Raw genomic sequence first — 26,840 nt, 5'->3', positions numbered from 1 at the left:
AGCTGCTGGCAGGCCCTCCTCCCAGGCCACCCAAGCCTGAGTTCCAATAAATACAGTGCAAATAAGTCTGGTCACTAAACTGGGGAGACCAAGACCTGGGGCACCAGAGAGGACACATTGTATTGTCTGTGAACACACACGTGCATTATCCAGCATACACACCTAGGATCATGTGCATTGCACACAGCCCCCCTCAGATAGCCTCACATCACACACCCCTCCCATCCATGCAGGCGCACCCATACGCGCGCGCACACACACACACACACACGCGCACGCACACACCTTTTCTTCTGGCACATAGGAAATTGAGCATACACACCTTCCTTACAGACACACAAAAGAAAGGCACACATGTGCCTTTCTCTCAGCCATTGGCCTGGAGCTGGGAGCTTGGGGTGTCCCCTCCCGGCTCAGAGGAGTGGGAACGGGGTAGGTCTTCCTGGGCATGGCCGATGGGCTGCGCCGCAGCCTAGGGGCTTGGCATGGTGGTGTTGGCCGGGCTGGGCAGGCACTGGGCTGTGGTGTTGTTGGACTGAGCCCAGGAGGGGAAGGAGTGCAGGCTGAAGATGGTGATGCTCCAGCTGTTGATGGCCAGTGTGATGACCAGGACTCCAATGATGTTGAGCACGAATCCCGCCCGGGCCTGGTGTGAGGAAAGTCCATTTGGCTAAGCAGGGGCTGGGCCGGACTGCCCCCAAGTCCCCAGGTATTTGGGGGTGCACAGGAGCCCTCCCACCAGCAAAATTCTCTCTGGGAAGTTCTCCCTTTTGTCCAACCTGTAGCATAGCCAATGCCTTTGCCCCTTCCTTTACTCCCAGTGCTAACAGGGAAAAGGGGCACTCCTCCTGAGCTTCCAGGGCCCTGGGCTTGTTCTCTCTGAGCTCATCTCCCTGAGTGTGGGTGCCTGGCATCTTGGAGCCTTCCCCATATTCCCCACCCGCTTCCCTCCCTCTCACATAGCCTGGGGCTGGCAGGGCCTGAAGATGCCACCACTGAGAGGTCATGTCCCAACCTCCCCCACTGCACCTTCATCCCAGATGAGGGCCCGCTCAACTCTGAGACTCTCAGTGGCTTTAAGCTGCTTTGTGATTCACTAAGATGGAAAGTCAGAGCAGGAAGGAGGGATGAGGCATTCAGGCCTCCCTGCCACTCACCATATCCAACACTTTGATTCCCCCGAAAGAGAAGACGATGGCATTGGGTGGGGTGGCCACAGGCAGCATGAAGGCCAGGGAGGAGGCCAGAGTGCAGGGGAGCATGACGTAGAGAGGGTGGAGGCAGATGGCCTGGGCCTGGAGTGGGAGGCAGTGGGGCAGAGCTGACCTTGGTCCCCATCCTGGAGGGAGAGGCATGGCCCCCAACCAATTCTCTTGCTTCTCTGGGGGACAACCCCTGCACCCCAGTACACTCTCTGGTCATGAGCCCACCACTTCTCCCAGAAGGCACTGGGTGACCTGGGAAGGGCCTCTTGACCTCTCTGGAGGGAATGAGTGTGCTGCCCTGCCTTGTGGGGTGTGGTGAGGGGAGGGGCCCATAAAACAGATCTCAAAGGGGCTCCGGGGGTGTCATCAAAGGCTGTAGGAACACGTCTGGGGAGGAAGGGGCTTGGGACGCTTCGGGGAGCAATTTCACCCCGTCACCTCAGGAATGATCAGAACAGGGACTGGGGTGGGGACTTGGGTGAGGCCACGAGGATCCCCATCAGGATACTCCAGAGGTGACGTCACGAGGGACGGGGTGAGTCAGGGGCCAAAGTGCCTTGGGGCCCAAGGTGGCTCAAGAGCCTGGAGAAGGATGGAAACTCAGGGGTCCTCTTCAGGAAAAGGAAAAGAGGAGGTGCAAAGACAGGATACTCTGCCCAGCAGGCAGAAGCCCCGGTGGGGCAGGCAGGAGGACTACCTGGAGGAGGTGTTTCTGAGGGCCAGCTCACCATGGAGGCTAGGATGGGCAGGAAGATCGTAGTAGTGGCCACGTTGCTAGTGCACTCAGTGAAGGTGGCCACCAGGAGGGAGAGGATGACCACAATGGCTGGAGGTGGCACACTCTGCAGTGGGGTCAGCTTGTTTCCCAGCCACTCTGACAGGCCCGATCGCTGTGGGCAGAGGAGGATGGTGTGTGAGAGGCAAGGCTGCCTGGGCCCCCAAGTCCTCTGCTGAGGCTCTATGAGGCTCCTGCTCCTGCTCACACCTCCCTGGTATTCAGAGTCAAAGACAGCTCTAAAGGGATGTTAGGATCCAGCTAAGACCAAGGGGCGCCCTTCCCTGCTCTTGAAGAACAGCTGGGTGTGGGAAGAAGGGGCAGATGAGAAATTAGGAAAGGGGGCCAAAGGGCCTTCTTGGGAAACTTGGAGCTTGGTGGGAGCAAAAATCTTTGACCGCACTTAGTCTTGCCTTTCTGATCTCTCTCAGGAGGTCCCTTGACAACCTTAGCCCTCTTCCTGCCCTTTCCAGTCCAGTGGCTTGGGGCAGAGAGGACCTTGCTCCTCGCAGGGAGGGAAAGTTGGGGGAGGACCCTGATAGAGGCTGGAAGAGGCTAATGGGAGGATAGGGACAGTCCACAGGGTCAGAAGAGCTCCGAGGTCTTGCCTTGCCACGTCTGGAATGCCAGGCTGTAAGCTGGGACTTAACCTTGCTCAGTGGGGCCAGTGCCTAGCACAGCACTGGGCACAGTCAGTGGGTGAACATGCCACAGACCCAGGAGTACCCTGCACCAATCCCTGACCTGGGCAGCTGCCTCCTGTTTGAGCCAGAACACTGAGGCCCAGGGATGCCGTGTCAGGGATTTCCCTCTTTTGGATGGAGGCTCTGGGGAAAGATGTTCTGGTCCCCAGAGCCTGGGTGGGTGTGATCATGGTGCCCCCTGGTGGCTGCAGTGGGCAGACCGCATCAACATAAACCCCAGTTACTTCAGTGCAGAAGCTATTGCATGCTCTGTCTGGCAGGGGGCAAGCGGCGTGCTCTGTCTGGCAGGGATGGCATTTGTCTCTGAGAACAGGCCCCGCCCCACCAGAGAATCCTGCCTTCCCTTGGACTTTGAGAACTGAACTAAGGAGAGGTCCCTAGGGCTTGTGTTTCTTCCTCCCACATGGGGGCTCTAGGTCTCCCCAGCTGCTGCAAAGGCTCTGCCCACCCGAGAGGCTCCTACATGGGAACCAGGTCTCCCCTCTGTGGGACAGAAGCAGGGCCCCCTCTCTTCCTGCCACAGTCTCCCTCACACAAGCTAAGGAGGGGGCTGGGGGCCTCTCACCTCACTGCCCTTGGCCAGGGCATAGCCACCACCCAGCAATAACACGATATTCCACGGCATCTTCTGGTTCACTGTCTTCCAATCGAGGAGGCCAAGAGGGGCCTTCAGCTTCCCTGGGTTTTCTACTCCCCAAGCAGAGAAGGATGGGTCACCAAAGAACAAACAGGCCTTTCCCCTCTCCATTTGGGGGCTCCCTGTGTGGGTCCCTTTTGGAGCTTAATGCATGTAGGAGGGGACTCTCAGTTCTGCAACATCTCATCTTTGTCCCTGAGTCTCTGTGCCCTTGGCAAGTCGTTCCAGCCTTTCTGGGCTTTGCCTACTCCTGCCAAGTGTGGTGGAAGGTACATTACATACTTGAAGGCAGGGGCTGCCTGGAGACCCTTCCCTGCCCCAGTCCAGGTGCTTACCTGGGTCCTGGGTCAGCCCTGGGAACTTGGAGGGTATGATGAACATAATTATGCCGATAAAGATGGCCACTGTCCCATCGGACACCATGCTGTTGGTGGGGGGACAGGGAAGGCTGGGTTAGCAGCCTGGGGTTGTTCAGGGCCACAAGGTGGAGGGTGGTGGAGAGGAGCCCCTCCCATAGACAAGCCTGGGGAAACTTCATCCCCCACCGAGTGTTACCTCCTGTTCTGCAATAGGGGCCCTATACCCTTTCCTCCTCCCTAAGCATGTAAGTCCCAGATGTGTCCTCCTCCCATCCCCTGCAACTCTCACCTCTCCCCCGTGGCATTGGGAAAAGCGAGGTTGCCCCAGCCAAGAAAAAACCCCGGCTCCCGGGTGAACCAGAGTAGCACCAGAATGACGAACAGGACACTGATGGCCTTTTCTGCAAAGGTCATGGGGCCCAGCAGCCTGTGCTCGGTCTGGATGACGCCGTAGGCTGCTTGGTGTTGCTCCTGCATTTTCTCCCCAGTGCCAAAGTTCTTCCGGAAGCTGCAGGCAGAGGGACGGGGCAGTTTGTGGGGGGCCTGCTCCAGGCAGGGAGCAAGGGGCTCTGAGTGCCTATGATCTAAAGGCTGAGGCCCAGAGAGGGCATCTCAGGGTCACTACACTCAGGCCCCGGCTCCACCTGAGGTTCTGGAGGAAGAGCAGAAGACTTTTAGGGGTCATAGTTCTTGCTTATTCCCCATGCTTGGCCCTGCTCCTTTGAGCCCCTTTTCTTCCAGGGATTCTATGGTGCTGAACCCTCCCTTGCCCAGGGTGAGAAAGACCGAGCAGCTCAAACCCTGGGACTTCTTCCAGCCCTGGCTCACAGCTCTCCTCCTCCAACAGCCTTTGGGAACTCCTCCCTTCCCTCCTTTGCCTGCTCTGGGTATCCCCTGCCAGCCTGAGTCCCACTTGCCTTGTCCTCAGAGGCACAATAGGCTGCAGTCCACTTCCTTCTGCTGCTGACTTAACTTGTGTTGACATTCAACTTTCCACTTGGGTAAATCTCAACCTCCCTGCTGGTCACGCTTCACACATCTTTGACTCCCCCATGGTGTCTGGTACTGTGCTGACCTCTTCTGCTACCACCTTGCCTTGTACCAGCCCCCAACTTTAATCCAGCTTCCTTATATTTGCCCAAGTGATTTTTCCAAAGTGCAGGAGCAATGCTTAAAAACTTTCAAGGGCTCTCCACTGCCTGGGCAGGAAGGGCAAATTATAATTAATACCACGGTAACACTCTTACCATCACTCCTATCCCATACTCATGGCAGACATCACTAATCAATCACAGACTTGATACTAACTGAGCCTTAGCAGGGTCTCCCATGATTTTCCAACTCAGAGTTCCAAACAGTGACTACCAGGAACCTGGTGGAAGTAGGAATGAAATCTATTTATTACTCTTGGCTTCAAGGACAAGATCCAAACGCTTGGGTGGCACACAAGAGCTTCTAGAACCTTCCCCTGCCTACTTCTCCAGCTTCATGACCTGATGCTCCTTTTTGCTGTTTGTGTTTTAGTCCTGCAGAACTAGAGTTCCCTCAAGCACATCATGTCCATTCTTGCCTCTGTGCTTTGTGCAAACTGCTCCTGCTGCCTGGAATGTCTTCACCCATTCTCTACCTGGTTGACTTCTAGTCCTTCAAGATTCAGCCCAGGCATGATCTCCTCCATGGTGTTCTGGAATCTTCACTCACCTGCGCTGAACTAGGCACTGTGTTCTCTGTGCTCCTGCAGCATCTGGGCTTCCCTCTGTCATGGCCCCCACCATATCATCATCCACCTGATGGGCTACAAGGACAGGGACTGTGCCTAGTGCCTTCTAGTATTCTCAGTGCCTTACACATGACCCAGTATACAGTAGGAACACAGCAGGTGCTTTTGTAACTAACCATGCTCAGTGTGTGCTCCTTAAGCACCTATCAAAGGACAGTGGAGCATTATGGGAAGGGGCATCAAGTGACTGGCTTGCAGTCCCAGCACTGACAATCTAGTTGCAAACCACTCCTGAAGCCTCAGCTTGCGTGTCTGTGAAATGGGATAATACTCTCTACCCAGTAATTTCCTCAAATGGGGGTCCAAGTGCACAGAGGGGACTTGGCAGGGAGAAGCCTTCTCACTGGGATAGTGATAATATCATTTTCCACATCCGGACCCAACTGGAAGCTCCCAGGGCTGAGGGCAGGGACCTGGGCTTCTCTTACCGACTTTACCACTTACTTGAAGCCCAGGAAGAGGATCTGTAGCCACAGCCAGGCCAGCAGCAGCAAGATGACCATGGTGGGGAAGGCGAAGCTGAACCAGGAGGCGAAGTTCACCACGTTGCTGTTTTGGGGGAAGAGCCTGAAGGAGGAACATGGGCTGCCGTATGACATTGCCCCGAGAACTGCCCAGCCCCATTCACCTCCCAGTGAGTGTGCAGATCCCCCAAGGTGGCCCATCCCTTATCACTCACGAGTTGATCTGGCCTTGCAGCACCAGGTTGGGTGCGGTGCCGGTCAGCGTGGCGATGCCCCCGATGCTGGCGGAGTAGCACACACACAGGCTCATGCACTGGGTGAGGCGGAGATGCTCCTGGCGGAGATGCTCCTGGCTGAGATGTGCCCTCCCCTCCGAAGGAGCAGATGTGACAGGGAGGGCCTGCCCATTATCTGGGAACAGGGGAGAGCCCAGGTGGGGGCAGGTACGGGGCCAGCTCTGGGGAATGTGGCCAGGGCTGCGAGGGCCTCAAAGGCACCTTGTCTGTGAACAGCCCAGACCAGGGCTGGAAGGAGGACAGAGGATGTCTGCAGGCCTGAGCGGCCCAGCAATCCCCAGAGTCTCAGGCTGGGAGCGGCCTCAGAATCTCTCTGATCTTTGATTACCCAAACCGCACAGGAAGAATGGATCCTAGACCTTGGACTGTCCAGCTAGACTCCCGTTCTCTTCTTGCTATGGTGACCAAGCATCTTGGCTTGCCCAGGGTTGAGGGGATTCCCAACACAGGGAACTTGCCATTTTAAAAAAAGGAAAAACAAATTGGTCACTGTCCTTCTTGCATCTCTTTCTTCTCTCCCCAAAGGCTCCAAGATGACCAGCCCTCGAAACGGACAGACCCTCAGACTCTCTCCAAGAACCAAGGAGTTGGGGCGGGGTCTAGCCTCATTTTTCTCACCAGGTTTGGTTGCCTCCTTCTGGGGACTTGGTTCCTGGAGCTCGAAGGTCGGGTTGTTGCTGCCCTCCTCGAGGTTACTGCTGGCTTGTGAGCTGTGCAGCTGGTCCAGGACGGCATGTGCGATGGGCACCATCATGGCCGAGGTGGCCGTGTTGCTGATCCACATGGACAGGAAGGCCGTGACCAGCATGAAGCCCAGCATTAGCCTAGGGACGGGCAGACAGACACACTGCTGTTGCAGCTTCCCTTCAGGAACTGGGTGCCCAGAACATCTCCTTATCAGGTTCTCCCATGCTGGTTTGCAGGAACTCACAGGGCAGGCCGCACCCCAACGATGAGGAGGACCCGGAGGGCGATGCGTTTGTGCAGGTTCCAGTGTTCCACTGCGATGGCCACCAGCAGCCCCCCGATGAAGAGGATGTTGGAGTCCTTAAGATACTCGATGGCAACCTGGCAGGCAGAGACATGGCTGAGCGGGGGGAAGACCCTGGAGTCTCCCACGGTGCCCCCGAGCTTATGGGATTCAGTCACTGACATTCCCACAGACTGCCATTCCCCTGGGCTTTTGAAACTGGATGGAAATGGTCTCTGAATAATCTGCCATTTAAAAAAAATTAAATTTAACTTTTTGGAGACAGGGTCTAGCTCTGTTGCCCAGGCTGGAGGTGCAGCGGCACAATCACAGCTCACTGCAATCTCCACCTCCTTGGCTCAAACCATCCTCCCACCTCAGCCTCCTAAGTAGCTGGGACTACAGGCATGCACCACCATGCGCGACTAATTTTTGTATTTTTTGTAGAGATGAGGTTTTACCTTGTTGGCCAGGCTGGTCTCGAACTCGTGAGCTCAAGTGGTCCACCTGCCTTGGCCCCCTAAAGTGCTAGGATTACAAGCATGAGCCACCACGCCCGGCCTGGATTATCTACCATTTAATATCAACCAGGTTCCCCTCTTCTTGCCAAACTCACTTTATCTCCCCTCGGGAATAATTAATTGGGAGATAATCTACTGTGATTCCATTCATGTTTCAAGCCGTGGACTGGGAGATAGATATTTTAGTGCTGTTTCTCAAAACTAGACAGTGGTTCTCAAAGTATGGTCGCTGGGCCAGCATCATCACCATCTACGGGAACTCGTTAGAAATAAAATGCTTAGGCCCTACCCCACATCTACTGAATCAGAAACTCTGGACCCAGCCATTTGTGTTTTAACCAGCCCTCCAGGTGACCCCAACGCTGTTCAAGTTCAAGAGCCACTGAACTAGAAGTATATGAGTGTGTTAGCTGGCCTTCAAGGCCCCTTTTCTGTGTCACCAGGCCTTCCACCTCCCATCTAAGGCTGGCTCATCACTCCCACTTTGAATGAACTCTCAGCACTAATTCTGCACCCCTCCCCACCCCAGCCTGCAGCCTTCTAGCTGATTTCCTCCTCATGCAGACGCAGGAACCCCTAATCCATGTGCCCTGCCTATGATGAGGCTTCCTTAGTCAACAAGGTCTGAGGGAACCCACCCCCTGGCCTCCCGCATTGCCCAGACGCTTTCTCCTATGGATGGGGGCTCACCTCAGAGGCATCCACGATGCCCATCATAGGGAACAGGATGATGGGGAAGAGGGCGGTGACAGCCAGGGGCAGGGCTTCCGTGCACCAGAAGAGCGCCATGAGAATGATGGCATACGCACAGTAGGCCTCCTGCAGGTGGGAGGGAAGCAGCAGAGCTGTCAGAGGGCCTGTGTCCCAGAGCCATGCTACCTCCTGTCCCTCAGACAAACCAGGCCATTTGTAACTGCCTTGGGAGAGCCTGTGACACCCATAGCCATCGATTCCCAAGCCCAAGGTCTCATTTCAAAATGTAAATAAAAAACAACGCAAAGCACTCAATATCACCTTGTCTTTGACCTTGGGGAGCCCAGACATTATAAGCCAGCCACTTCAGAAAGTCTGGAGTTGGTTACCAGTCCTCATCCAGACCAAAGGGATTGCAGGGGACCCAGTTGAGGATCCCAAGATGAGATGGGGGCTGCCAGAAGAAGGAGCGGGACCTGGGGAACGTGGACCTTTGCCTGGCACCCTGGCTTTCCCTGGCTCTTATCACAAGCAGCAAGAGTATGTTTGTTTGTTGGACATTTAGCGTTTGTTCCCTCTGCTAGGAGTGAGCTCTCCATCAGACAGAGTCGGTTTTGTGGCATCTGGATCCTTGGAGCTCAGGACCCAGCAGGTTTTGGAGCAAATCTTGTCTGAATGAATGAATCACTGGAGAGTTTTGGGAATGGTGGAGAGTCTCTTTTCTAGCAATCCTGGTCTGTCTGCTGCATTACACAACTCCAGAGGAGCAATTTACATTTATAGGCTATGTAAAGTTTCCAAGATGCTTGTGTTGTGCAGGGAATTGTGGGGCAACACTGAGTCTCGTGGGTCTTTGGGTACCAGAAGTCCCCCTTTCCTACATGAAACCTCTAAGTCTAGAGAAGCCTGACCTCAGGCCTGGAAGGGGACCTGGGGCAGGAATGGAGGCTCACCCTCCTTATAGAGCCTCTCCCAGGGCTGGGGAATCATTAGCCAGGAGAGGGCACCCGTATCCCCTCTCCAGGGGCCGGGCACCTGCCCACTCTTTGTTTGCCAAAGGAAGAGGCCACATGCTGGGGTTTGTTGGACAGTGGGGCTGGGGGGCCCCTCCTCCCTTACCCATCCCAATTGCCCCGTCCTTGTCCAATTGCCCCGTCCTTGTCCTCTCCACCTCATACAGGCTAGGCTCACACTCTTAGTACCCTAAAGCTTGGGAAGGGTCCCTGAGGTGGGAGTAGGTGGTGGCCTGGGGGAGGAGGCAGCTGCTATTCAGCAATTCTTAGGAACTTAGTATTGTCATTTTTGTGCTTACATGAAAACATAACAGCCATTAAGGTGGGTGTGGTGGTCCCACCTTATGGATGAGCTCAGAGGGTAAATGGCTTGCTCAAGGTCACAGAACTATCACAAAAAGCGGCAGAGCCTGGATAGAACTCAGATAAGGGATTGGGATTGGGTAACCTTCAAGCGCTACCTAAGAGCACTCCCCTTTTAGTCTATGTGAATGTTGCCCCAACAATTGTGCAGTGCCCAGCTGCCCAGCTGCACATAGCCCCACCAAATCTGTTGGAAGCCAAGCTCTCTTTCCACCAAACCTCTGCTATCCCTCTTCATCCTGGCCATAAACTCATCAGCCCCAGGAGTGGGGCCATTTTGACCCTCAACCAGAGAAGCCCAGCCCCCACCTCCCCCCACAGGATTCTGCTGGTGCCAGTGTTTCCTCACCCGCAATGGCTGAATGGCCAGTTACCCTCCTCCTGGACTAAGGGCAGGCCAGCCCTCCTGGACCCTGGTGTCCTCCACCCTGTCCACCCAGAACTCTCTGGCCAGAGACAAGGGGCGGGGCTGGGATGGCACTCACTCTGCTGATTCAGGAAGAAGTTTCTGTACAAGTATTGGAGGGTGACTGTGTGCCAGGCATCATATTCTATGTGCTTCAAACACTTTTACAAGTTGCATTTAGTTGCTCTCAGAGGTAATAACTGTTGTTCCCATTTCACAGTTGAAAAAAGAAAGGAGTGAATAGAGTTCAAAAATGCCTCAAAGTCACATATATAGTAAGTGGAGAAGCCAGGCTATCTGCTTCCCGGGCCCCAGCTTTCACCTGTTACCCTGAGCATGATCACTTGCATTTGAGGGTGTCCTCAGCCTCAGGCTCCCTGTGACCAGTGGAGTGTAGGGAGAAGCAGCTGGGGCTCTGAATCCAGAGCTATCTTCCCCAGGGCCTGCCACTTCCTGTGGCTGGGCTCTGTTAAGTCATGTCACTTTGAGACCCCGTTTCCATACTCCAAAGGGAGTTGTTAATAATCAGACCAGGTTGGGCATGGTGGCTCACGCCTGTAATCCCAGCACTTTGGGAGGCCGTGGCGGGCAGATCAACTTGAGTAAAGGAGTTCGAGACCAGCCTGGGCAACATGGCAAAAACCAGTCTCTACTAAAAATACAAAGAATTAGCTGGGTGAGGTGGTGAGCACCTGTAGTCCCGGCTACTTGGGAGGCTGAGGTGGCAAAATCACCTGAACCCAGGAGGTTGAGGCTGGAGTGACCTAAGATCATGTCACTGCACTACTCCAGTCTGGGCAACCGGAGTGAGACCTTGTATTAAAAAAAAAAAAAAAAAAAAAAAAGTCAGACACACCTCCATGTGCTCCAGTGTGTGTGATACATGGCTCCCTCCCCTGTATGCCTGTGTCTGTGATGGGTCCCTCTCTATCTCTGGATCAAAACACAAGACCTGTTCCAAAGTTCCATCCAGAAGCTTTTGTTAACCCCGGTGGCTTTGGCCCTGCGTCCCTGTCCCGACTTCTGGGCAGCCTGTCAAGCTGGAGCACAATTTGCTGACTTGTTCTTCCTGCATCATGAGATTCTTAACTGGGGCATGGAATTCCAAGGATCCGTGAAGTTAAATGGGAAAACTATTTTATCTATTCACTAACATCAAACTAAGGTTGTGAACATAAAATCATAGTGCTATTAATGGTATTATTGGTGACTTGGTCACAGATACTTGATTGTGACTATCAGCTATTAGACACTGATCCAGATAAGTTGTCACAGTTATCTCAGAATATATTTCGACATTCTGTTTACCTCCATCCTTATTTGGAAATTTTGGTAATTATTATACCAACTTTAGATCTTACCTAATGTACCAGCAAGGAAACACATCTATTTCTGGGCTGCAATTTATTTTTCCATATTTTGATACCTGTATTTCAAAATAATTGGTTTATTTGTGATCCCACGCCTTTTATTTTGTACATTTTATTTCTTATTTTTTCTAATTAAAAAAATTTTTTTTAGAGACAGGGTTTCTCTCTGTTGCCCAGACTGGAGTTCATGGTGTGAGCATAGCTCACTGCAGCCTCCAACTGCTGGGCACAGGCAATTCTCCCGCCTTAGATTCCCAAATAGCTGGGACTACAGGCATGCGCCACAATGCCCAGCTAATTTCCTTTTTTTTTTTTTTTTTTGTATTTTTTGTAGAGATGGGTCTTGCTTTGTTGCCCAGGCTGGTCTCAAACTGCTGGCTTTAAGTGATCCTCCCACCTCAGTCTCCCAAGATGCTGGGATTACAGGTGTGAGCCACTGTGCCTGGCCTGTGCATTTCAAAGTAATTTTCTGAAAAGGGCAGAACCAAGACTCAGGGAGGGTTGGGGTTTGAGACTGAGGAGTTGTCAGTGTTCTGAGAGGCCCCCCGGGTCAGGTACTCTTGGGCACTCCCTGAAGGCAGAGCCCTAGGGGTCTTTTCTTCTTAGGCACACAGTATATCCAATTACAAGGTCAGTGTTCCCAGCTCTAGAAGTGGGACTTTGGGGATCAGCCTTATCTTTCCAGCTCACTCAATGCTCTCTGCCTTGCAGCCCAGCTCTATGGAACCTAGGACAGCCAAGCTCAACTGGCAGCCTACGGCATGGGACTCAGCTGGTTTACACGCTGGCCACTGGCTGCTCCCCAGGACTGCTGCACTGCACAAGTCCAGGTCACCATTCTCATATGGAGTTATGCAAGGCATAGCTTGCACTGCAGTCCCTGGTGGCCCCTCCTGGAGCTCAGAAACTAGCAGGGAAGAGTTTTCTTCTGGTGGCAATGCTCTTCTTTCTGCCTCTGGCCTTGCCTCCTCCTTCCCCAGGTCAGCAGGGTGGTTGTTCCCTAGCTCTGTTTCTTGACGGTAGCAGCTACTCTCCTCTCAGGATCTGTATATGGGCTCCTGAGGACAGGGGCGTAGCCTCTTTCTCCTCTGTGATCTAGCTTGTAGCTCTTTTGCAGGTGCTGGCCTGGTCTGTAAAGCCTCCTTTCCCACTGGTGTCATCCCCACCCCCAAGGAAGTCACCCTGTTCAGATCCTTACTCTTCTCCACCCAGCAGTCAATCCCCGTGATTAGAAGCCCACTGCGGGCAGGCCCTTGGCCTCCTGCCTGTTCATCAGCCACTCATTCCACAAATACCCTCTCTGGGCCATGCACCCAGTCCTGCTGGTTCTGCCCCTTGAGTGCTCCCATTTATTTCTCTGTAGCTCTGGAACACTAGCCTGGTCCAAGTTTCAGCAAGACCTCTGCAAAAGCCTCCTTATTCATCTCCCAGCTTCCTCTCTTGACCCTGAAATCCTTTCTCCTTGCTGCAGCCAGAGTGATCTCAAAGCACAAATCTGTTTAATTTGTACTCCCCCTCCCTCAGCACACACACACTCATCTCAAAACAGCTCACATCCCTTTGGTGGCTTCCTAGTGCTTTCAGGAACCTAAGTTCAGGGTTGGTCTGTGCCTCATATCTTAACACTCTCCCTCTTACTCTCTCTGCTCTGGCCATACCAGCCCTCTGTGGGTTCCTCAAATACTGCATCCTCCCTCTGGCCACAGGGCCTCTGCCCACAATTTCCTTTCTCTGGACCTCTCTTCCCTCCCTACTTTGCTTAGTTGATATCTACTGGTTCTTGAGATCTCAGCTCAAATATTGATTTTTCAGGCTGGCTTCCAGGCGGGGATATAGTTCCCATTTTTCACACTCCAAGTCCCTGTACGTCTTCTGCATAGCACTCATCATAGTCTGCAATTAAACATTTAGTTTTAGGGACTAAATGATGAGTATCAATCTTTGTTGTCAGACTCTACCCTTCAGGGAGCAGGGTGCAAGTCTGTTTCTGCTCACCCCCGCGGGGTGCCTGGCATCTATTTAGCAGAGTTGACACTGAATGAATGGGTGAATGAACATGGGCCCTAGGGGTGGAGGCATCAGTCAGGCCCAGCGCTGGCCCTCAGGGGTCTGAGTGCCTGTGTGGGCTGGACTGAAGGGCAGGCTGAAGAGAGAGACCCCCAGAGGGGCTTCCAAACCCTAAGCCTGGCAGCTTGCTTCTTCTTTAGTGGGAAAGCACATGTCCAGGGCACAGGGTGCTGAGTGCTGAGGCCCTGCTTTACTGCTGTGTGTCCTTGGGCAAGTTACTTAACCTCTCTTAGCTTTTCTGGTAAGAAACATCAAGCATTAACCGCTATAAACACATTTATCTCCATTATGCAGTTTCCTCCTCTGGAAATGGGGATAAGAGAAACATCCACCTAGCTGGGTTACTGTAAGGATGAAGAGACCTAACAAATGTAGGAATACAGTTTTTAAACAAAAATTTTTTCTTTTTAAGAGACAGGGTCTCACTCTGTTGCCCAGACTGGAGTGCAGTGACGTGATCACAGCTCACTGCATCCTCGACCTCCTGGGCTCAAGTGATCCTCCTGCCTCAGCCTTCTGAGTATCTGGGACTACAGGCGTGTGCCACCATACCCAGCTAATTAAAACAAAATTTTTTTTGTAGAGATGAGAGTCTCGCTGTATTGCCCAGGCTGGTCTTGAGCTCCTGGGCTCAAGCAATCCTCTCTCCTCCGCCTTCCAGGACACTGGGATTCTAGGTGTGAGCCACCGTGCCTGGCCAGGAATAAGTTTTCAAGCATTGTAGCCTGTGAGCACGTAGCAGGGTTGGTGCTGGAGAGAAACGTGCTCCTGGGCTTCTGGAGAACCAGAGAGGATACATGAGGCACAAATGGAAGTGAAGGTGCCAAGGAGTCCAGGGCAGACTCTGGACCCAGGGTGTGTGGCAGGTGTGGGACCTGTGGGCATCATGGCCTCTGTCAGGCAGCAGCACATGTGCCCACAGTCTCAGAGGTGTCACACCTTATTTCTCTGGTGACTGAAGGTTAACCCAAGGGTGGGGACGGGCTGGCACATGGGGGACACTCCCACTGCCCCTCTGCCCCTAGCAAGTGGGCATGCTGCTGGCAGTGAGCACTCCCGGGTCTCAGGAGCAAGGCGAGGCACTGGGTGGCGGCCTGCCAAGCACCTGTAAAGCAGAGACCAGAAGAATGGAGCTCAGAGGAGAAGGGGCCCCATCCCTGAGCCTCCCTTTGTCTGGGCTGAGGAAGGCTTCCAGAGAGGGAACCTTGAGCGGGTACTAAGGAGTGAGTAGGAGTTCAGTTAGTGGGCAAAGGGGGTTGGGGTGAGGGAGTAAATGTAGAACAGAATGAGACATAAAAGATCAGGATGCATTCTTGGAAAGAGCCTTGCCTGTCCTGAGAGGGTCTAGGGCTTTGTCTGGAAGACAGGGGAGAAAAAGGGAGAAGGTCTCAAAGAGTTTTAAGCAGAGAGAGAGTGGCATGGTCACACTTGTGGTTTAATAAAAGATTACACAAATACTACCACATGTGGTTAAAAAATGTGTGTGCAAATGTTTGTATACATCCAGGGAAATTTCTGATATAGGGGTTTGTACTTTTTTTTTTGGTACCAGGATGCCCTTGGCAGCCTGATGAAGCATTCTAGTGTCTTATAGAATAAGATTTTTAAATGCACTAAATAAAATACGTAAGACTACAAAGGAAACCAATTTTATTGAAATACAGGTATTGTATTTCAATACATGGAGTTTGGAGCCAAACAGGTGTGGGTTCAAATCCATTCAGCAGCATGTACTGCCATGTGACCTGACCGAGCCTCTTCGGTGGTGGCTCACACCTGTAATCCCAGCGCAGTGGCTCACACCTGTAATCCCAGCACTTTGGGAGGCTGAGGCGGGAGGATTTCTTGAGCCCAGGAGTTCAAGACCAGCCTGGGCAACATGGCAAAACCCTCTCTCTACTAAAAATACTGAAAACAAAAACAAAAACAAAAAACAAAACTTAGCTGGGCATGGTGGCATGTGCCTGTAATCACAGCTACTTGGGAGGCTGAAGTGGGGGAACCACCTGAACCCGGGAGGCAGAGGTTACAGTGAGCTGAGATTGCACCATTGCACTCCAGCCTGGGTGACAGAGTGAGACCCTGTCTCAAAATAATAATAATAATGATGATTATTATTAATTTTTAAAACCTAAACGAATAAATAAATACAGCTATTAAAATATGAACAAGTGCTGGGTCCAGTGGTGTGTGGCTACTTGGAAGGCTGAGGCAGGAGGATTGCTTGAGCCCAGGAATTTGAGGCCAGCCTGGCAACACAGTGAGACTCCATCTCACAAACAAACCAAAACATGAGAGAGTGTGGAGAGATGGAAGTCTTTTCCAGGAAGAATAGGCAGATGCCAAATGCCTAATACCTTTGAGGCCTGAATATACCAAGGGGACAATGGCCAGTTCATATGTAAAAATATGTTTCACAACGTCTGTAATACCAGCCGAGAAGTCGAAAGACAACTTCTACAGCAGTAAGCCCTAAACACTCAGGATTTGCTCGATGACTGCCAATGCCCCTGATTTTTGCCCCAAACTCTTTACTCCTACTTCCAACTCAGGACCAACCCCAGAAAGCCAAATATGCTCCCCTAACCAGTCACCTGGGGTGCTGCTTCTAGTTAGCCGCCTATGGCTTCCCTGTGCCCAGCAGTGTGCACTGGAAGCCTTTCCTTTTGGCCATTCTAAAGCTTTCCCACTCCACGCCTGCCTCAGGCTGCACGTGATGGCGGTGGCTCTTCCTACCCTTCGCTTGTTCTCATTCAGGTGTCCTTCATTGATTTGCACACCTTGATGTGAATGACTTTGTTGCATCAGCTTCTGTTTTAGGAGGCCAAAGGAACAATGAATTTCTGAGTGCTGGAGAAAACAAAAGTTGGGGGAAGAGTCCTGGTATCACAGCCTGGGCCAGGGCCAGCCCTGCCTGTATGCACTAAAGAGCAAAACGCAAGCCGGCGCCGTAATGAACATGGCATTCCCATGCTCCTCTAGGAATCTGAGCCTTGCGACAACCCTGAGCCTTGCTGCTGGATTACATCCAGGAAACTTTACTGTTGAAGAGGGTGACTTACTTTCCCATTCCTGGCCTTCACCTAGCAGGTGCCGATAAATAGGGACACGATTTAGTAATCTGGGCAAAATCCAAGTTGGGGACTCTACCCCAGGAATCCCCGTGGCCTTTGAGGCTGGGTCCTTCTTCTAAACCGACTTCCCGGCATCCCAGAGGCTAGAAAAGCAATCTCCACACAGTCGCAGGTATGGCTATTCCTAGGCACACAGCTCACCAATCTGGTGGGTGACCAGACATGCCTTCCTATTCTATAGGTGGGAACATCTAAGGCCCTCCTAAGCACAAGAGCCCATTTGAACAGAGCGATGGAGAAGAAGTGAGGCATATACACAGGACTCCAGACCAGTCTGTGTTTTCCAGGGGCCCAGGAATTCAGACAAGAGGCAGAGGGCGAAGGGAACATGTGTTTATCAAGCCCTGGGTATCAGGCACTCTACATATATGTGTGTTATCTCAGCTCATCTTCACAACACCCCTTAGAGATGACAGGGTTTGAAGAGGCTCGGTCAGGTCACATGGCAGTACATGCTGCTGAATGGATTTGAACCCACACCTGTTTGGCTCCAAAATCCACGTTTTGTTCACTGGACTCTGCTATCTCAACTGAGGGCCAAGAAGTCTCAAAAGGTAGAGGTGGGGCCCAGAACAGAGGTCCAAATTCCTTGTATCGTTTTCATGCCCGAAGTGAATCATCCAAGTCCCTGCCTTTGAGGTTCAGGAACAGCTTGCACTAACAGTATTTTAATTACACAGGTTTTTGTTTTTTTTTTTTTTGACAAGGACTTGTTCTGTCACCCATGCTGGAGTACAGTGGCATGATCACTGCTCACTGCAGCCTCAACCTCCCTGGCTCAAGTGATTCTCCCACCTTGGTTCTCCAAAGTAACAGGGACTACAGGCACACGCCACCATGCCCAGCTAATGTTTTTTATCTTTTTTTTCTTTTTGAGACAGAATCTCTCTCTGCTGCCCAGGCTGGAGTGCAGTGGCGTGATCTCGGCTTACTGCAGTCTCTGCCTCCTGGGTTCAAGCAATTCTCTTGCCTCAGCCTCCCGAGTAGCTGGAATTACAGGCATGTGCCACCACGCCCAGCTAATTTTGTATTTTTAGTAGAAATGGGGTTTCATCATGTTGGCCAGGTTGGTCTTGAACTCCTGACTTCAGGTGATCCACCTGCCTTGGCCCCCAAAGTCCTGGGATTGCAGGCGTGAGCCATCGCGTCCAACCAACTTTTTTGATCTTTAGTAGAGACAAGTCTCCCTATGTTGCCCAAGTTTGTCTTGAACTCCTGAACTCGAGCGACCCTCCTGCACTGGGCTCCCGAAGTGCAAGTGCAAGAATTACAGGTGTGAGCCACCACTCCCAGCCTTAATTACACAGATTTTAAAGTTCAAACACATGTAATGTTTATGCATTCTAAAAGGGCCAGCGATTCAGATGAAGAAATTCTGCCTTCTGGCCTTACAATAAATGCAATATTGACTTCAGCTGAGTTCTGTCCTGGCCACTAGAAGACTGTTTTTACAGATGCCTTTGGGTCCCGGGAGGTGTTTGCGTTTTGACTCTAACTTACTAGCTGAATGACCCCTGAGTCGTAAGTTATTCACCCCTTAACGCTCACAGCACAAATCCCTACTCCTCCCTCTAGTCTTGTAGGCTGACGTTGGCTGACCTCAACCCTCTTCTCTAAACTTGACTTAAACAATCTAGTGAGGCCTTTTAAGGGAGGGAGAGCAGGAAGACCTCTTAAGGCCTCACTCGAGCCCCCGAACCACACTGGACTTGCTTAATCCCTTCAACTTGCCAAGCTCACCCAATCCACAGGCCTTTGGACTTGCTGCGTATTCTGCCTGGATGGCTCTTTACCCAGAGCTGCACTTGGCTGACTTTTTAGAGAAGTTATTTTTGAGACAGGAGTCTTGCTCTGTTGCCCAGGCTGGAGTGCAGTGGCACCATATGGCTCACTGCAGCCTCAACCTCCTGGGCTCAAGTGATCCTCCTGCCTCAGCCTCCCAAGTAGGTGGGACCACAGGCACACACCACCACACCTGGCTAATTTTTTTAGTGAGGAGACAGGGTCTTGCCATGTTGCCCAGGCTGGTCTTGAACTCCTGAACTCAAGTGATCCACCCACCTTGACCTCCCAGAGTGTTGAAACACCCTCCTCAGGAGGCCTTCCCTGACCCCATCTAGAGCAGCCCTCCCCAGTCCGTGGTCACAGCCTGCTGCATTGTTTCTGCTTTTTGTTTATCTCCCCACTCCTCCCACTTTCTCTTCCCAACATACCCAAACAATATTGGTCACACAGTACTGAGTTCTGTGTTCACTAACAAGATGCATGGATGGATGAACGAATGAATGGATGTATGGTTTCCATGTCTGGCTGCAGGGTTGGGAGAGCAGGAAGACCCCAGGCCCTCCTGTTCCCCATCTGCTGGGACCACCAGAGAATGGCTAGCATTTCAAGGTTCTGTTGCCACCCCTCCAACACACCCTACTATTCCCGGCCCCTACATCTTTCCTTCTGTGTTTCCCTTCACCTGTTCTGCTGATGCCTCTGACTGTTGAAACCCCATCAACCTTCAAGGCCCAACTCAAATGTCACCTTCTTCAGATTCTCCCTTGACTCAGTTGGAAGAATCTCCCTTCTCTGAGCTCTGCAGCCTTCCGGCTGAAACTCTGTGTGGTGTAAACACCTATCTCCTCCTATAGACCATAAGCAACTTGAGGATGGAACATCTGTATTCCTTTTGGTAACCCCTGACACAGAGCAAGAGCTCAACAGACATGCTGGACTGAAGTATGGTGGGAGGATTGACTGACAGCTGGATGGACATAAGAAAGGATGGCCTGGGAGGTGGGTCACAGTGGGAGCACCACCGATCTCCCAGGGAGCCTCAGGCAGAGACTCCAAGACCAGGTTCCAGTTCAAACTTTTTTCCTAGCTGGGACTTTAAGCAAATTGCTTCCCCACACTGGCCCTCAGTTTACATGTCTGTAAAATGCAGATAGTAGTAGTAACCTCATGGTAACATGTAAGCTTTTTTTTTTTTGAGACTGAGTCTCGCTCTGTCACCCAGGCTGAAGGGCAGTGGCACGATCTCAGCTCACTGCAACCTCTGCCTCCTGGATTCAAGCGATTCTCCTGCCTCAGCCTCCTGAGTAGCTGGGATTACAGGTATGTGCCACCACGCCCAGCTGATTTTTGTATTTTTAGCAGAGATGGGGTTTCTCCACATTGGCCAGGCTAGTCTCGAACTCCTGACCTCAAGTGATCTGCCCACCTTGGGTGCCTGCCTCCAAAAGTGCTGGGATTACAGGCATGAGCCACCGTGCCTGGTCCAACACATAGGCTTTTGAAAGAAATAAATGATCTAACAATGCTTTGAAGTGCATGGCAAAATGCCGAGCACATAAAATATACTCAACAAATGTCCATATTATTATTATGGACACAAATTTGAGCCTAGGCTGGGGCTCCTTCTTCTCCCTTTGGAGGCCAGGGTCACGGGGCTAAGCTCGGGGACTCATTACAGAGAGTAGAGATTCAACAGGGATGCAGGACACGATCCATTTTGTGTACATTCCTTCCTTTCTTCATTCAAAAAGTTGGGGGTGGCTGGGCATGGGGGCTCACGCCTGTAATCCCGGCACTTTGGGAGGCCAAGGCAGGCAGATCATGAGGTCAGGAGATCAAGACCATCCTGGCTAACATGGTGAAACCCCGTCTCTACTAAAAATACAAAAAAATTACCTGGGCATGGTGGCGGGCGCCTGTAGTCCCAGCTACTAGGGAGGCTGAGGCAGGAGAATGGCGTGAACTCGAGAGGCGGAGCTTATGGTGAGCTGAGATCGCACCACTGCACTCCAGCCTGGATGACAGAGTGCGACTCAGTCTCAAAAAGAAAAAAAATTTTTTTTTTTTTTAAATTTGTTTTTTGAGATAGAGTCTCGCTCTGTCACCCAGACTGGAATGCAATGGCATGATCTCAGCCCACTGCAACCTCCTCCTCCCGGGTTCAAGCGTTTCTCCTGCCTCAGCCTCCCAAGTAGCTGGGACTACAGGCATGCACCACCATGCTTGGCTAATTTTTGTGTTTTTTATAGAGATGAGGTTTCATCATGTTGGCCAGGCTGGTCTCAAACTCCTGCCTTCAAGTAGTCTACCTGCCTTGGCCTCCCAAAGTGTTGGGATTACAGGCATGAGCCACTGTGCCCAGCCAAACAAGTATTTTTTGAACATCTACTTTGTGCCAGGCACTGGGGATTCTGCATGGGACAAGACAAAGTCCCTGTCCTCACGGAGCCGACATTCTAGTGCAGGAAGCTAGAGAAGAAGTGAAAAATAAGCAGATAGATAATTTCAGAGAGTAAACACCCTATAAACGAAAGAACAGGGCTTTTCCCCAAGAATGACTGGGGTTGATCAGAGAAGGCTTTTCTGAGGAGGCAGATTTAAACTGAAACCTACAAACGGGAAGGAGGCATCTGGGAGAACAGTCCAGAGCAATGTGAGGAGCAGAAAAAAAGCTGGTGAGGGTGGGTGAGAGTGAATGAGAGGTGGGAGACAGGGGGAGGGAGCCTGAGGTGTCCAGGGCGAGCCTTGGTGACTCCTGGCCGCTTGAAGAGGTTTTATCCTAAGTTTGACAGGAAGCCAGTGTAGGATTTTTTGTTTGTTTGTTTGTTTTTTCAAATTAAGGTGGGGTCTCACTTTGTTGCCCAGGCTGGTCTCAAACTCCTGGGCTCAAGCAATCCTCCCACCTCAGCCTCACGAAGCGCTGGGATTATAGGTGTGAGCCACCGTGACTGGCCAATGTAGGGTTTTGAGCAGAGTGGGACACATGGGAAATGACCAGGGAGACAGTGGATCCAGGGACGGGGAGTGACTCCATTCTGAGTATTTTGGGGTATCAAGTGAGCAGGACCTTCTGCTACACGTGGAAAGGAGGGAAGGAGAAGAATCAAGAATGCCCTCGAGTTTTTGGCTGTTGCAGCAAGGTAGATGGTTGAAGCATTTCTTGATGCCTAAGCCAACTGGAGAAGGGCAGGAAGCGTTTTAATTTGGACGTGGAAAAGTGTGTCCTGCTTATCCTGCTTACAAAGAAAATATTCAATCAGGGAGATGGCTGCTGTTCATTAGATAATACAGGTTTAGAAGTTAGGGCTGGGGTTACAGATTGAAAACTCATCAGCTTAGAGATGCTTTTTAAAGCACGAGATGGCATAAGATCAGCTAGGGGAAGTGGGGACCCTGGAAAACCTCAGAGTCAGATGGAGAAGAAACCTCAGGGTCAGGAAAGTGGAAAGGGGCAGGGCTGGGCAGGAACCAGGAGAAGATTTCACCAAAGCCAAGAGAAGACAGCATGGCAAAGATAGGGTGACAGCTGTGACAAACACTGCTGAGGGATTGAGGAATGTGAGAGTGGCCCAGGGTTTGGTCACAAGGAAGTTGATGGGGTCTGAGTCTTGGAGATGGGAGCTGACAAAAGAGAAAGTGTGCTTGTGGTATAGACAGTGTCTTGAGGTTTCCTGTTATGAGAGAGAGCAGAGAAAGAGGCATTATCTGGAAGGAGTGTGGGCTTGAAAGAGAGCTCTTGTTTGTTTGTTTACGATGAGAGATATTACAGCACCTCCCTATGTGGATGGGGGAGATCGGGCAGAGAGGAATATATTTATCTTGTAGGAGAGTGAGGGGACAATGGCAGCAGCAAAGTCCTTGAGAGGGGCTGGCCTCTCCTAGACAGGACCAGAGTCAGGATGGGGCCGGCAGCATCTGTGAGCCAGAGGCAGGTAGCAGGGCCAGATACGGTACAGAGAAGGCAGGGGCTCCTAACATCCCGGTCTCACCAAGAGGCATGGCTTCTAGCACCAGCTCAGGATTTCCTGTGTGACCTGGGCAAGATACTGAATCTTTCTGGGCTGTGCTTCCCCAGGGTGAAGGGAATTGGGAAGAAATCCAATCCCCGTCTGACTTCCCTCCTGGGGTTAACACACTTGCCCCAGACTGTCGGAAAACCCATCTGATGGGTCCCTAGCACTGAGATGCCACCAGCTTTGGCCTGAGATGAAGGTCATCTCAAAGGTCAGCTGGGCCTTGTTACTGAGCAGGTATCAGGCGCCCAGGGGCTGTGCCACTACCACCCCCAGTCTCTCACCCCTTAGGGATACCATGAACAAAAAAGTCTGACTCAATTTCTCTATGACAAAGGAAGAAAATGGCTCGATGGGCAGTTCTAGGGGTGTGGGGTGGGGCAGGAGGCAGCAGGGTGGCGAGAAGACAGGCTTTGGCACCAGATCACACCCCCAACTCTGAACCTCCCAGCTGTGTGATTTGCCAGAGGCCGACTGACTGAAGATTGAACTTCAAGGCCTTCCTCCTGGACCCTTCCCAAACCCCCAAGCTAATATCAGATGAATACTTTTGTGTTCTTTTGCTTACAGACTGGGGCCAAAGGTGTATAATATACAAGTTCCATGAAACTCAGATCTGCCCTGGGACTTTGACTAAGTGACTTCACCTCACCTTCCCCATCTGTCAAATGGGACAGTCAGGCCTGACCTCTTAAGATGGCAGAAAGGGTTACTGGGTGCCTAGGACAGGGCAGGCATTGGGGGCTCAATTTAATGAGAGATGAAGTTATGACTTCTTCGGGGGGTGGAGGAGGAGGGAGTGACGCCTGGTTGTGCCCAGCTCCCCCTCCATCTGGGGCACAGTTTTTGTGCTGTCTACCTGCAGGGGTCCCCTCTTCCAACTCCCACCCCTCCTCCTCCGCAGACTTAGCCCTTGAATACACAGGTGAACTCTTCCTCTTCCTGTTTATGCTCTTAAAGACGCAGACTGCCTGCAGCCAGCTTTCTCCTATTCTCCTTCCATCCCTCTTCACTGTGCTGCTGCTCACCCGGCCTTCCCCTCCCCACAGCCATCCCGTCTCAGCCCCCATGGAGCCCAGTCCAGGGCTAGGTGGGCACACAGTAGGCAGATCAGCTCCATCTGCCCCTCCTGCATCTCCTTGATGGAACTGGTTTCCTGTTTCCTAGGGCAGTAGGCTGCAAACCCACCTAAGCAATTCACACTGGGCTCCTACAACTGGGTGCCAAGCAAAAGCCCCTTTTGACCTCCTAGCCTCAGTCCTCAGGAGGAGCAGGGGGCGATAACCTCACTTCCAGGGCAGCGGCAGCGAAGAAGTTATGCTGGAACCTAAGGATGCCCGATCCCGGCCCAGACAGTCCCTCCCCTGCCCCCTGGAGTTATTTGTGCTCAGAACACCAAGTCCTTACCTTACTGGGGACGAGGATGGGCAGAGGCAGCAGGAGAATGGGCAGGAAGAACACGATCAGGTAGGAACGATAGGCCCACAGGGCCTGCCAGCAGGTGGCCATGGTATGGACCAGTGAGGGCTGCCACAGCCACCACCTCCAGGAGTTGGGGAACAGAAGGACCAAAGACGCAGCCCAGCAGGAAGGTGGCCTGAGCAGGCTTATATAAAGCCAGCTGAGCGTTAACCATTGACCCACTCTGGCAATCAGAGTGTTTTTGGAGTCAGGGAGGTGAGAGTAAGGAGGAGGGACCCACAGGTGGAGTAAAGATCAGGAAGGGAGAGGGAGAGGGAGGGAGGAAAGAACAAGGATTAAAAAACTTCAGGTTCCTTCAAGAAGTTAAGCCCAGCGTTAACTCCTTCTGTTCTTGGAAGCTGCTGAGGGTGGCACTGAAGGAGCTGGAGAAGGAAGGAGGGTCCCCCAGCCACCCTCCACAGGCAGTCCCCAAGCCCCCTCCCTTGGCCCGGCCTTTCCTTTCTCCTTCTGTTCTCCAAAGCCAGGTTCTCAGCTGAGCACTTTATGTGAGAGCCTGGGTGGGGTGGCCCTGCCCTGCCCACAGAGATGCCCTAGGAACTTCCAGTCTAAGATTGACAGCAGCCAAGGCCTGGAGCAAGTCCTCCTCCTCCTTCTTCCAGGTATCGAGGACCATCAAAGTCCCTGGTCCTGACTATGTCTTGTGTGACACTGATCTGCTGGTTTAACCTGTCAGAATAGCCACTTCCTCATTCTGCAGTAATATCTTGCTATTGCGAGGCTCAAATTAGACAACTTATATACGTTGAGCTTTGATGCGTGGCAGGTGTACAATGAAGGTTAGTTTCTTTCAGGCTCTTCCTAGTCCCCTCGCCCCCCAGCAAAGATTGTTTCTTATTTTGGAACATACTAGATCTCTCATTCCATCCATCCATCCATCCATCCATCCATCCATCCATCCATCCACCAAGCAAGTATTTAGCACCAATTATGTATTCAGCCCTGTGCTCAGTGCTAAAGATACAGAGATTAAAATGCTGCTGCTGCTGCTGCTCCTGCTGCTGCTGCTGCTGCTGCTGGTGGTGGTGGTAAAAACTGACATTTGCTCAGCACTTAGTACAAGGCAGTTACTGTACTGCATCAACTCGGTAACTACACCATGGGTTAGGTGTTACTATTCCATTTAACAGATGGGGGAACTGAGGACATGGAGCCAGCCAGAATTCACACATGCATTAAGGGTACCCTGAGGGAGGTCCAAACCAGGGTAGAAGTTCTGGGTGAAGGGCACCAGGCAAGGGCTCCTGGAAGAGATGGCATCCAAGTGAAGGCTTAAGAGCTCAGTCTTATTTGTCACGAGGTGATAGGGGAAGGAGCACAAGGAGAGGGAAGAGTGAACGAAGGCCTGGAGGGTGATGTGTGCATGTGCGTGCGTGCGTGCGTGCGTGCGTGCGTGCGTGCGTGTGTGTGTGTGTGTGTTGAACAGAACAGGTTGTAGTTTGGAAGAAACTATGGGTCTTAATCTCTGGCCAGACCCTCAGTCTCTTGGTACCCTCACCCCTCCTCACCCTGACTGCACGCAGTTGAAGGTCAATGCATGTTTCTGAGGTTATCACAGTATGATGATATGTGGTCAGGATAAGGAGGCGCGGTATCAGGAGAATGTTTTAGGCGGCGAACACAGTCAGGGAAGAGATGCAGAAGTGTGGGGATGTTTAGAGAACACAAAGTTCTGCGTGGTTGGAATGTGGGTTTGCGGGGGACAGGATTAAGAGCTGATAACTAGGCCGGGCGCGGTGGCTCAAGCCTGTAATCCCAGCACTTTGGGAGGCCGAGACGGGCGGATCACGAGGTCAGGAGATCGAGACCATCCTGGCTAACACGGTGAAACCCCATCTCTACTAAAAAATACAAAAAACTAGCCAGGCGTGGTGGCGGCGCCTGTAGTCCCAGCTACTCGGGAGGCTGAGGCAGGAGAATGGCGTAAACCCGGGAGGCGGAGCTTGCAGTGAGCTGAGATCCGGCCACTGCACTCCAGCCTGGGCGACAGAGCCAGACTCCGTCTCAAAAAAAAAAAAAAAAAGAGCTGATAACTATAGTTCTAGGTGTACTAGAGCATGGCGTGGGCTGTTATGCCACCGAGACACTCCTGGAGCCAGTGGAGCTTTTATGAGAAAGGCCCTGGTGCTTTCTGCAGGGCGGTCCTAGAGGTCAGAGGGACCCAGGTTGAGGGCTCCTGGAGCGAGGCCAGGCTGGGTAGGATGCTACAGTAACACAGGACAGGATAGCCACCCCAGTCCCCCTTCAGGCCTGGCTCCTTCACTGCCACACAGTGACCTGCCACCTGCCACCAGGGCAAAGTAAGCAAGAGCCAGGAAGGACAGGGAGAGACAAACGGTTTCGGACACTCAGGACAATGCCCCGATTTTATCTCACCTTGGAGGAAGTGTCTCCCATGGCCTGAGGCTCTTAAGGAGTCAGAAGAAAAACGAGGCCAGCTTCACCCTCAGGAACAACATTCACCACGTGTAAAATCTGCATCCCGGTTTTATCTAACTCTCCACACCAATCCTGTGATGTAGGCTCAGGGCAGTGAGGTTACTTGTCTAGAGTCACACACCTTGTGAGTAACACAGAGAATGCAGATTTGCTTCCAGGAAGGCTGTGCCCTTGGCTCAGCCCTCCATTCTCTGGCCTCCTTTGATGGAGCTGGAACAAAATTCGGTGTTTCCAAGTGGGATGGCTACTATTTTACTGAGACCCTCTGACTTCCCCCTACAGCTCTCTTCTAAGACATAGGCTTTCAGGACCTTCTTTGACTCTTTTTTTTTGACCCAGTGTTGGGGGGCTATTGCATCACCAGCAG

At 52.2% G+C, this 26,840-nt stretch overlaps 1 protein-coding gene across 3 annotated transcripts; it reads right to left on the bottom strand.

Annotated features, from left to right (window-relative positions):
• On the bottom strand, positions 1-24,936 carry SLC13A2 (solute carrier family 13 member 2). 3 transcript variants are annotated; one of them, XM_008010784.3, is made up of 12 exons: positions 23,963-24,936; positions 8,402-8,530; positions 7,152-7,435; positions 6,839-7,044; positions 6,140-6,335; positions 5,905-6,027; positions 3,970-4,188; positions 3,657-3,745; positions 3,250-3,371; positions 1,934-2,095; positions 1,158-1,295; positions 1-646 (listed from the first exon to the last, which is right to left on the bottom strand). In XM_008010784.3, the coding sequence occupies exons 1-12, from the start codon at positions 24,062-24,064 to the stop codon at positions 473-475; spliced, it is 1,944 nt and encodes a 647-aa protein (XP_008008975.2). In that variant the 5' UTR covers positions 24,065-24,936; the 3' UTR covers positions 1-472. The 3 variants fall into 3 exon arrangements, with proteins under 3 accessions (XP_008008975.2, XP_008008974.2, XP_037848544.2); XM_008010783.3 differs by having other exon boundaries at positions 7,152-7,288; XM_037992616.2 differs by lacking the exons at positions 8,402-8,530; positions 23,963-24,936 and having other exon boundaries at positions 7,152-7,288; positions 7,374-7,391.
• Positions 24,937-26,840: the final 1,904 nt, after the last annotated feature.

The sequence above is a fragment of the Chlorocebus sabaeus genome, chromosome 16 (genome assembly GCF_047675955.1).
Source record: "Chlorocebus sabaeus isolate Y175 chromosome 16, mChlSab1.0.hap1, whole genome shotgun sequence".
Lineage (NCBI taxonomy): Eukaryota > Metazoa > Chordata > Mammalia > Primates > Cercopithecidae > Chlorocebus > Chlorocebus sabaeus.
The sequence above is the reverse complement of the archived record's forward strand: the minus strand, read 5'-3'. Positions and strand labels throughout refer to the sequence as shown.